At 39.3% G+C, this 12,257-nt stretch overlaps 1 protein-coding gene across 2 annotated transcripts in view; it reads right to left on the bottom strand.

The window, feature by feature from the left end:
* The window catches only part of si:ch73-22o12.1 (nectin-2), a 132,932-nt gene that overhangs the window by 78,616 nt on the left and 42,059 nt on the right, over positions 1-12,257 (bottom strand). For both annotated transcript variants that reach the window (XM_012870323.3, XM_036135174.1), the window contains 5 exons: positions 9,181-9,290; positions 7,448-7,700; positions 2,103-2,396; positions 1,797-1,914; positions 330-478 (listed from right to left, as the gene is read on the bottom strand). In XM_012870323.3, the coding sequence (XP_012725777.2) occupies positions 330-478; positions 1,797-1,914; positions 2,103-2,396; positions 7,448-7,700; positions 9,181-9,290 (924 nt within the window). The remainder of the gene's footprint in view (positions 1-329; positions 479-1,796; positions 1,915-2,102; positions 2,397-7,447; positions 7,701-9,180; positions 9,291-12,257) is intronic.

The raw sequence follows: 12,257 nt of genomic DNA, 5'->3' as shown, positions 1-12,257 counted from the left end.
CAGCAACCAGTGCATTTTGCCTTCTCAAAGCTTCACTAATGCGTTTACTATGTGAAATTCATCAGCACGTACGGACATTTGCAACTTGTGCAAATTACACCAAGCACTGGCTTTTCATGCGTTTAGAGCTGCAGATGAGTGGATTTGTGACGCCAATTCATTACGTGGCAGGGAAGTGCATGAACAGGACACTTGGATTAATTATTTCCAGTGACGAATGCACACATGTTGTGCTCGCATTTTAAATTTCACTAAAAAGGTTTAGGCGCTCACGGTGTGCGTTAAAGAACTAAAGACGCACAGCTTGCTTAAGTCGGGATGCGGCTCACCTCTGACGAAGACCGTGACCTGGTCCTTGGTGGTGCCGATGCGGTTCTTGACCTCGCACACAAAAGTGGTGTTGACGGTATCGTCCACTTTTAACACCTTCAGCTCGTTGGATTTGACAAGCGCGACTTCTGGCATCTCACCCGACATTCTGTGGGCATACGAGCAAATCGGCATAACAGAGAAAATAGAAAAGCGACGAACAGAGGCTGGAATAAAGATTAAAAGATGAGCAGTTTATGGAAATGTGTCGTTTTGTCCAGTCTTGATGAATTAGACAAATCTTGATTTGCAGAGGAAAACAAGTCAGTGTCCTAATCTTAAAAAAAAAAAAAAATGTATTTATTATTATGGGGAGGAAAAACATCTATTCAGCCTTATAATTTCTACAGTCTTCTCCAGTATTTGCTACATTTCCATTAATAGCTGATAACAGATGCCCCAATCAGAATTTCTAGAGTAATTCTTTAATCGACCGACGTCAACTTTGTCCTACAACAGTTTCTTTTAAAGAACCAGATCATAGAAAGATGGGAAGGCTGGAAATTTTTTTTTTATTTTAAATGCTGTTCTTTTGCCACGAGCAGTCATTTTATATTTATGGCAGGAGCAGTAGTTGCATCAAGCCATGCGTGTGAGATAGTAGTCGCTAAAAAAATAAAATAAAAAAATGTTTGCCAAACCCAGCATGTTCCATGACAGAGGCTGAACGCACAAGAAGATAAAACGGGAAACTTTTTTGGTAATACGGTCTCCCTGTTATCTGCTATAAGTTTTGTCCTCTCACTTTTTTGCAGCATGTATAAACAACACGTCTAAACTTGCAATAGTTTACCTTTAAACAGCTTCTAATATCTGCGCTTCCTCTGACTTCATTTTTAATATGTCTTACAGATACCAAAGATAACTAACATGAAATCCCGTTTACTCACAGTATTTGCACAAAAGAGTGTCTGGCTTTCATGACCTGCTAGCATTTACAAATGGTTTCACAGATCAGAAAGAAGGCAAATTTTAGCGTTTCTGAAAATAATTTGATTAAAGTCAATAGCCGATTTGTTGACGCATCTGTACGCAAAACGATTCGTCGTCCAACTCTCATAACGAGAGAGTACTTAGAAATGTGTCAAAAAAGCATAAAAACGGGCAAAACCGGCCAGCTTTCTTTCTTTCATCATCTTCTCAGTAGTTTTTACAGGAGAACTAATGGCTGTTAATGCTGAGAAAGAAAAGGAGCTATGCTGCATTTCACATTATGGAAGGGTCAATCTCACCAAAAAATCCATTATAAGAAAATCTCTCTCAATCAGACCACAGTTCTTCAGTGTCAAAAAACAAAAAAAAAAAACAAAAAAAAAAAAAAAACAAACACTTGTTACAGTTGTAGGATCTCGGGGTAAGTGCCAGAAAAGAAGGCCACAAAAGGTCAAAAGGAAAAGGCAATGTTTCCGTTATGAGCCAATACTCACGTTCTCCAGATTACGGAGGAGGGAACGGGGTTTGCTTTAGCTTGGCAGGTGAGCGCCACGTTGGTGCGTCCCAGATACCAATTATTGTCATATCCCTCAATCGTCACCTCGGGGGGAACTGGGGGAGGACAGGTGAATGACGGGAGGGAAATTGGGGGAGGAAGAGAAATAAGTTTAATTATTCACTTGGAGGCTTGGAAATTTTCAAAGCCTATCACATTAGTGTTTGAACGCCAGGGGAAATCATGAAAGCAGAGTGTGTGTGTGTGTGTGTGTGTGTGGCGTGGCGTGGGGGGGTGGGCTTACATTGAATGGCTAGTTTCAGTGGGAAGCTCTCAGGTTTGACCTGGGTCCTGTGCTCCACCACACAGGAAATGTCCTTCCCGTTGTCCACGGACCTTGGCACCATGCGGTACTCGCTCGTCACCGTCACCGTGTTGTCGGCGGCCGTCGTTACCTTTTCGCTCGAGTTGCCGTTGGCTGTGGTCACCCACTTGATCTTGGCTGCTGGGCGGCCATTTTTGGACTCGCAGCGGGCCACCACCACCGACTGAGTGCCGGCGTTCACCGTTACGATGGAGGCCGAGTTCACAGGCTTAGCTGGTGGACGCACGGAAGACGAAGAGGTGCACGTGTGGAGGTAAACAGGAGAGAGGCAGAGAAAGGATTAATGGATGTACTGAGAGATAAACGGAAAATAGGATAGCTTAAGGAAAAGATAATGTGAGCAATTATCTTTTAGTGGAAAACAATTTAAGTCAGCCTGCCTGACAAAAGCAAACATCCTCTGCCCACCCAACCCCAATCAAACACACAAACCCTCTCAGTCCAGTTGATTTTTTTTCCTCTCTCTCTCTTTCTCCAGAGATTTCATCAACAAACAATTACAGGCAGGCCTGCTAAAACTCACAGATCATCCTCCATTTCTGCATCTACTTCCAACGCTGATGAACCCGGCCCTTCCGACCGGCCCGCCGCATTCCCATGCACCGTTTCTAAATTACGACGTGATGTCAGTCATTTCTCCCTCTGCTCCGTCTCCCTTCTCATTTGCCCTCTCTGATAGCTTTGTGGGATCAGAGGAGAGCAGGGAAGACATGAACTGACAGCAGGCATGACAAGCAGCCAGATCAATACGCCGCCTGAGGGAACGCGCCGAGGAACGGCGAGTTAGAGAGGTGAGGGCCAGCCGAGCCGCGAGGTGCAGAGCATCGGCTGCCTTACATTAGGAAGAGCAAAACTGGTCTTCTGATGCCTCCTGTTACAGCGATAACGGCCCAGATTTTAAATGCTTTTAAAATCTGGAAAAGATATTCACTCTCAATATCTTTTCCAGATATTCAACATACTTAAAAAGCATTTTTTTTTTTTAAAACTGCTTTTAAAATCTACCTTTGAATTAAAAGAGCAGGCTGAATAAACAGAGCCAGCACAAGATGCCAGGAATTTATCCCCCTAGGTAAGTAGTTTCTAACTATAACCAGATGGGTGACCACATTGCACAACAAAATAAAAATCAGAAAAATGCTTCACTTTGCTTTGGCTCAGATTCAGCGAGTCTGGAAAAATGAAAATGACTGAACGTTTTTGGCAAGAAAAGGAAAATAAACCGAGGACAGCTGGCCAACTTGCTTTAAATTTTACCCTCACTAATCAATCTGTTGATGATGTGTGAAAGTTAGAAAAACTCCCTACTAAAAATCTGCGAAGTAGTTTAAATCATGTTTGGCAGCCCACAACAGCATCCCCGTCGTGAACAATAGCTTCATTAATTAACCATTGGTAACTAAATAAATTAAATAAAAATTCCTCCTGAATGTTTCTGTAAATTTCAGTTGCCTCCTACATTTAAATATAAATGAACCAAGATGATAAACTAAATAAGACCCAGGAACAGGTTCACATGTGCATAACCAGTATAATGAAGTTGACCCATACTGAATCACATTTAGTACTAGTCTTTTAGTTTATGAATCTCATATATTCAGAAATGCATAAAATACCGCTTTAGAAATATGTTTTGCATACTTTTAAGTGTGTCTTTAAATCAATTATAAGGCGAACTATAAGAGCTGTGGTCTATACATGAAATTTTGGCAAATTAGATTTCAAGCACAGGGACGGACCAGTTCCTGGTACCAAGGTAAACCAAAATCTTTCTAATTCTCTACCACATTGCTCCTTTAAGTTTAAAGTTATTTGGATGAGATACCTGGAGTGACTCTGGTCTAGGGGCTGAATAACTTTGACACTGCAGCGGACATTAAAAATAATGTTCCGTAATAATTTTAAAGAAACCAGTTGTATCTAAGTTGTCCTGAGAAAGTTTAACCTTCAAGGGCCAGACTGGTTCCTTTTAGCCACTTTTTTTTTTTTTTTTTACAGTTAACACTTTTTGCCTACGTGAATCCTCTGGGCATAAGATCTTCCAAAGATTAAGGAGTTAAACTTTATTACATCACTTTGTTACGCCTTCAGAGTTTAAAAGTTACACAAACACTGCACACACAGGGCCCTCAGCCCAAACAGGTCCCCTCTGACAATCACTTAACATTTTTCGTACGTACTTTAAAGGTCAAATGAAATCAAATGTCAAAACGTTGATAACGCAGGAATATCATTTAGTGACAAACTTACACAAAACGTTAGGGACCCTTTTACTTACATACCCAGTTTTTTTTTTTACATTTTAGCAATGGATACTCTATTACACTAGTATGGACCTGGACCGGCAGCTGGATCTCAGGACTCAAGTGAAAACGTTTCAGATTTGCAGTCTGATTTCCAGGACCGTCAAGTTTGGAGGATGTAATGGTGAGAACAGATTACTGTACAAATTTTACAAGCATGTATTTGCTTTTAACTGATGTTAGCTTCAAAACACTTCTCATTTGACTTTTGAATTAGTCAAATTGTACTTCTTTAAAAACAAAACAGAAAACAGTGCTGTATAGATTAAAGGACACTTTGCATAGAAATAATGTGAAATCATCACAGATTATTCCCTGTGACTACATTTTAATCTGAGCTTCTGGGTTGAAATTTACATTTTTAAAGTTTTTCATATTACTTGTTTAATTAGCAGGGTTATTAAATGGGGTCTAAACAGGGCATATCTGTAGTACTTTGCTCTATTATTGTATGGAAACAAAATATTGAATTCTGATAAAACAGTAGTAATATGAGAATAAATATAAAAACTTTTCACATGCAATTATTTTATTGCCAACAATTTTGAAGTGTGCCTATATTGTTTCAGATGGCTTTGAATAACTTCAGGTGCAGCTGTAATCTCAGAGTTCCTATAAAAAGGCTTCTTTCCCAGAGAGAAGTGTTGATCATCACCTAGTTAGATTAAAGCAGACACCATGAAAGCATAGAGGCAGTGTTGCAGTTTCAACCTTTTGGTTTTACTTTGAAACCTGTCAGCCTTACTTTGCTGTAGATTTTCAAAGGGAAAACAAAAGCTGCAGACAGGAACGATAACAGTGCTGATGATCATCAGAAAATCTCCCGCCTCTGTGTTGACATAGTTGGCCGACTTGGAGCGGGCCCCATTTTTTTAGGCTGCAGATAGCGCCGCTTTACAGTTTAATTAGACAAAATCTCCAAGAACATTGATAAAGACTCATTCAACTAGACTACAAACTAGACCAAGTTCCCTCTATTTGCATACAACTACATCTTAACAAATTAGAATATAATACATTTATTTTGTTTCATTATTGCCATTCAAAGAACCAACTTGTGAGATAAGGGTGGAAAGCTATGTATAATAGATTGGTCAAATCTTTACATTGATTATAGATTATTTCACACTACTTGAATTGGAAAATCATGACTTATTAAAAAAAAAGGGGGGGGGGGGAAATCAAACTATAAAATTAGGTCAGTATTTTGTGGTTCTTAATATTTCTGCTAAGACACAAAAACTTATAATGCTCTATAACCAACTGATCACTCCCATGGGGGTGTGTGCTTGTGTGTGTGTGTGTGTGTGTGTGTGTGTGTGGGGGGGGGGGGGGGGGGGGGGGGGGGGTTAATTGTGCGCAGGGTGGCAGAAGAAGGGTTTACCCAAGGTGCGAGTTCACAATTTTAACCATGCAACATGCTCAACGTCTGCTCCTTTTCTGTGGGCACACAGAAGAGATTTACTTCTGTTAGTTTTGATGATTACGGGCCTACAGCTAATGAAAACTCAAAATTTAAAATTAAAATTAAAATAAATGGTTTGAAACTGTAATGTTAGCTTACTGAAAGGTATATCCCTGTACTGTACAATATAAGCAGTCAATACTTGGTGAGGGCTCCTTTTGAATAAATTATGGCTTTAATGCGGAGTGGCGTGGATGTGATCATCCTGTAGCTATTGTGAGTTGTTAGGGAAGCCCAAGTTTCTTTGACTGCACAACTTAGAGAATCTAAGGAGCATTGTCATAAAGATGTGAGACGCCAGACCCAACAACGAAGATGACTTGAACGGCTTTCGGTCACTAAATACCAGTCAAGCCCTTTTTTTCCCCCTTAGCCCAGGTAAGAGGCTCTAGATGTTCTTTTTGGTTCAAAAATGGCTTTAAAGATGGACTAATAATCGCCTCCCATGTCCTGATACATCCATTTGGTGGCTTTTAAAGTGCAGAATCTAGCTGCAATTCACATCTTGCAAATCTTCCCCAAACTCGAAAAAAAGGCTTTGAATCACTGTCCTGTCAAGGCTGTGGTTATCTTAGCTAGTTGTGCACCTGTTTCTAACCCATTTTTCCCTCTACTCAATTTTCTATTAATAGGTTTGGATTTGGCACTCAGTAGAGTGTAAGCCATGAAAGATCATTGCTTAAAAAAAAAAAAAAAAAAAAAAGTGGTTGCTCAGTTTCTGTGCTCAATATCCTAATTTTCAAGAAAACAGATGTTCCGGTTTTAATTATCTGTAAGGCTGACTCATTTAAAAAAAAAAAAAAAAACGGAACGGATAAATTATGTTGCTGTGAAGTTAAACTACACAATTAGAGTTTTACTTTTTTGACTTGAACAAAAAAAAAAAAAACTTCTGGCTATTCAAGTTTATTGAGATTCAGACATTGGCAATTTGTTATCCACGTGGGTAAATAAAGTGCCTCTAATGACACAAGTGGTTCTCAGAACTTAGAATCAGAATGAGGTTTGATTGCCAAGGAATCAAGGAATTTGACTTCAGATCCTCTTGCACTCAATGTAGCAATTTAAATAAAACGTCCCAAAACAGGTAAAGGGAAAATATTTATTCACCAGAAAAAATATAAATTCCGGTGAATATGAATATATACAATTTGACAAAGGAAAATTGGGTGTGTACAAATAAGAACGGTATCGATCTGGGTACTCTGCTAAGCGCTAATCAGATTGACAGCCTGGGGAAGGAAACGGCTGGATTTTAGCAAACAGCTCTCTGTCTAAACAGTTTGCACCCAGGATGAGTTGGGTCTTCAGAGATGTTAGCTGCCCGTTTTACAACCCCAAACCTGTACAGGACTTGGATGGAATGAAAATTTACATGATTGAGTTGATTTACTTGCTCATCAGTACCTTTCCAATCCTGTGTGCTGAAAAGCAATCACAGTGACCGTTATTCAATTCAAAATCTGTAAAAACAGCACATTCTGATTGTGACCTACCCAGCATGATCAGTTGGGTGATGCCCTGCTCGTTGCCGTCGGGATACGTCGCGTATTCGCAGATGTACTTGCCCTCATCGGACATCTTGACGTCTTTGATCTCAATGGAAGGGCTCGTCAGCTCTATTGGAGTGGGTTTGAAGACGACTCTGCCAGTCACCGGCGAGTTGGAGGGGAAGCTGGGGCCGAAGGAAGGGTGAAACACAGCTATATTGGTTCTGTCTCCATCCTTAGGCTCGTATATCCACGTGACCTGCGATGGAGCACGTTCTGGGTCAGCATATAGCAGCAGAGAAGAACAGCAAGCCTCATTTATCACAGCATTGATAAGAAACACTGGAGAGCCTTTGAAGGCGTCCAGATTTAAATGTAATCTACACGGAGCAACACGTGCAGCATCACAATCAGGTAAGTGGAGCAGGTATAAATATGGATGGGAATATTTCCAGGAGCAAAACTCTCTCAGCTGTTCTCAGGGAAACCGCTAAAGTTGTTCACTTCCACTTCATTTAAATGCAACTAAGAAGTGGCATCCATTACCATATTCAATCCCCTGGAGCAAAATGAAGCTTAGTGTTGTTTGTTTAGAGTAATAAACCATTAAGCCCAAATGTGATAAAAACCTATTGCCTGCCTTAGAATGATTTCTGCAAGCAATCGTTTGTTAGATTAAGGTTTAATTCAGCTAATTAAAAGCAAAAAAATGGCACATAGAAGTGAACTGAAGCTCCTTTAATTGCAGTGAATTGTTCGTCTCCACCTACACGAACCTTCAAAGTTTAGTCAAAATGTAAATGAATCACTCACATCTTAAACAAATTTACAGTTGTCAACTCATTTTCATAATTTTTTGGTAAGGCATGTGAGTCAACTGAATTTCATGGGCCTCGTCTCATCCCAATGAATCTTTTTCAATATTTTTAACCAAACAATAAGATGATGACACTAGCAGAACAGTTAGTGGTTTTGAATAACAATCAAATGACTGTTAAAGGGAATAAGAGAGCTTATCTGTTCCTATGGCAGCATGATGGGTTTCTGCTAAAAAGTAGACAATGAGGTGAACTACAGCCAACGTCAAGCAAGGTTTTTTGGGGAAACCCACCAGGAGCAATCAAGAGTATTTTAATGCTGTTCTCTGGACACATGAGGGGGTTTATGAACATCAACAACCAAGAAGACTGAGCTGACCGAGCAGCTGTATGAGGAGCCTACGCCTGGTGTTTTTGACAAACTTATTGTCCAGAATCTTCAACATTTTTGATTTAGGATCATTTTATTTGCTCCCTGATCATATATATTTGTTTTAAATTGGAATGTGGTTTTAGAGGAAGACTTGCTCAACATTTTAGGACATAATCTTCGTGAACGCCTAATGAATGATTGCAACTGATGCCTTCCTGAAAAAAATAAAATAAAATTACAGACAAATTGAATTTAATACCTCAACTTATTTAAGACTTTTTAAGGCCTGAAGTAAATGTTAATAAATTGATGACTTACTAGCTTTAAAGACCCTGCAGAAACCCTCCTATTTCTTAGCAATTACACTAAATTACTGAGTCACAAGGCAGCTATACAAGCCGTAATGTTTGGCTGGAGAAAACATTATCGCAGGACAAACTGTGTACAGCTGTAATAAGCACATCGGTGAATACAGATAATCAAATTCAGACAAGAAGGGGGAAAAAAGAAAAGAAAAGGTAATTTCATCTTGGAAATGTGAATCTGACCATTGTGAGCTGAACGCCGGTCGAGTCGGGGAAAGCGCAGCGCAGGTTGACCGTCTGGCCAGGATACGACGACACCTCAGGTTCCACCTTCACCCGCTGACCTGATGTTCCTACATGAAACAAAGAAGAAAGAGAAAAACATTAACCACAACCATTTCCTACGCCAGGGAAGGAAACAGAGACAGCCAGTGCAGGAATCATGTCGGTAATAAGCCTGATGATAAATGAGGATTGTGTGGATGTGTCTGGTACAACAGAGGACAATATTAGTGAACCCAGGCAAGTAGGCCAAGAGGATGGTATCTCTACATGACTGCTCGTGTGGATGAACTAGCTGGGGGGAAAGAAAAAAAAAAGAAAAAAAGGAGGGGGCAAGTGTGTAGCAGGAAAAAAAAAGACGAAAACCAGTCTTCTTTTGAACATAGGTCATAAATCATCAGGATGGGATATGCTTCTCTATAGCCTGCCATTTGCTGTGCTGACACATTCCTGTGTAACAGCAGAGTCAAAATAAATATGCTTTTCTCAGCGTGAGAAATACAGAGCGAGAGAGTTTTAGGCCGACAGTCTGTTCCTCTTTCTGCGTGTGTGCCTGTTTGTGTGTGCAGGTCTCTGTGAAAATGTAATTACTTGTGTGAATAAGCCCACATTAGTTTGTGTCAGCAAGATGGCACCAGTTTTAAGAAAGAATGGATTACCTGCAGTTACACAACTTCAAAATGTCTGCAGCCAGTGCTGTGGAGCAATTGCGCGTCTGCGTGTGTGTTTGCCAACAAGCTACAGATATGCAACAGTAAGAGAGAGAGAAACAATTACCTGCAAGACCAGTTCTACCAGTTTGGGCTGGGTCAAAGCTGTTGCACTGAAACTAATGTGAAAAGCGCAGCTGAGGTGGGGCTGAACACACATGAAACCTACAGTCTAGCGGATAAGAAAACGAACACACCTTCTCATCTCAGGGGAGATATGAAATATCAATACAGAGGAGGAGATGAGGGCAGAAGGAATGAAAGATTGAGTGGGAAAGTGGAGGAAAACAAGACTTTCCTAGAATAACATCAGCCCTCACAGCGCCAGCCCAATTTGCAACCACAAAACAACCCCCTAGAAGCCACAGAGAAACCTCTGGACAGCCACTAAGCAGCCTGTGGGAGCAGCACTGATCCTGTTTGGGGTGAAAAACAGTACTTTTTCCAGTGTCCGGACACACAAAAATTGCACAAGTCAACTCCTATTATGTATCTGAGAAGCCCACGAAAAATATTGATTTGCATGCAGTTTTTTTTTTTTTTTTTTTTTTCCAAATAATCTACCTGAACTGGTCTAACAATACTCGGATCAACTTGTATGATTAGGAGACGCGCTAACATAATGAAACAGAAAATGAGAAAATTGGATTAGAAATAAACTTTTTTATTGCCCTGTGGTTTGGGTGTATTGACAAAGTATCCTCCTTTCATCTAAAGTTGTTTTCCAATTGTCCTTTCATTCACTGTACAGTTTACTACTTATTCGTTTCAGAGCGGTTTGAATTTTGCATCTAATGAATCAGAATGCTAATGCCAGGAGGCTATAGCTAACACTAGCCTTCTAAAGCTAATATTAGCATGCTAAAGCTAACACTAATATGCTTAAGCTAAGGTTATCATCTAAAGCCAATATTAGTATGCTAAAGCTATAATTATCATATAAAGCTAATATTGGTATGCTAAAGCTATAGTTATCATTTCAAGCTAATATTAGTATGCTAAAGCTATAGTTATCATTTAAAGCTAATATTAGTATGCTAAAGCTATAGTTATCATTTAAAGCTAATATTAGTATGCTAAAGCTATAATTATCATAAAAAGCTAATATTAGTATGCTAAAGCTATAGTTATCATTTAAAGCTAATATGAGTATGCTAAAGCTATAGTTATCATTTAAAGCTAATAGTATGCTAAAGCTATAGTTATCATATAAAGCTAATAGTATGCTAAAGCTATAGTTATCATATAAAGCTAATAGTATGCTAAAGCTATAGTTATATAAAGCTAATGGTATGCTAAAGCTATAGTTATCATTTAAAGCTTGTACTTAAATGCTAAAGCCATCAACTCAGTTTGGTTTTTAGTTTAAGTTGACACATTCAAGTTTTCACATCTTTTTATGAGTTCAATTTTGATTATTAATGATTTAAGTATGGAATTATCAACTGGTTTTCATTTTTGCTTAAATTACTAAACAATTTGTCTATAAACTTCAAAGACATTAGGCTCTATTGCCAAAATAAATTGTCAAAATACCATATATCCTCTCAAAGATTATTGAGAAGGGTAATAATTAGTTAAATGCCATTTTGTAAAAATGTAAATAAACAGATTGTTACTCCTTTTATGACACATGCCGGGCTCATTTCCCATCAGAAACAAATGTCTTGCTTTAAAGAAAATAACTTAAAATCTAAATCTTCCAGGTGTGAATAAATTTGTGCTGTACACTGAAGCTTGTGATACAGTTACAGCTGCAGCCCATGCATGTCTAAGGAGTAACAACACCACCATAAAATAAATTCTGGAGGGAGTTTGAGTTAAAACATTTCTACACCCAAAACAAATCATTGTTTACATTTCTGTGGAACTAGCCAGCGACATAATGGAGACTTTCTGATAAGACACCAGGCTTGATTAAACAGCGGTTTGGACACAACATGCACCGAGTTACACTTGTTTTACACCAGCTTTTGTCTCTTTCAACTGTCTGCTTGTATAGTTCCACATTGCTCTGGCTTGAATTTTACCAGGTATCTAATGAAATATTTAAGCAGTTTTCAACCCCCCACAAAACAACCCTGTTGCAACCCCCATCCACTATTCAGACATCCACCAAGCAACTAAGTTAAAAAATAAACATTTTGAACATAGCAACTGTGCAACGGTAAAGATAGTCCAAGTTTTGGCATGTTTTTGCGCGTGCAAATACCAGTGCGTACAATCAAGATTCACAAACATCCACACACAAAGCAATGTGGGGTCAAGATGGAGGCAGGTTCGTGTCAGTCATTCAGATACAATGAGAGGAGACGCAACACAGATCAG

This window comes from Fundulus heteroclitus, chromosome 3 (genome assembly GCF_011125445.2).
Source record: "Fundulus heteroclitus isolate FHET01 chromosome 3, MU-UCD_Fhet_4.1, whole genome shotgun sequence".
Lineage (NCBI taxonomy): Eukaryota > Metazoa > Chordata > Actinopteri > Cyprinodontiformes > Fundulidae > Fundulus > Fundulus heteroclitus.
This window is presented reverse-complemented; position numbering and strand designations above follow the sequence as displayed.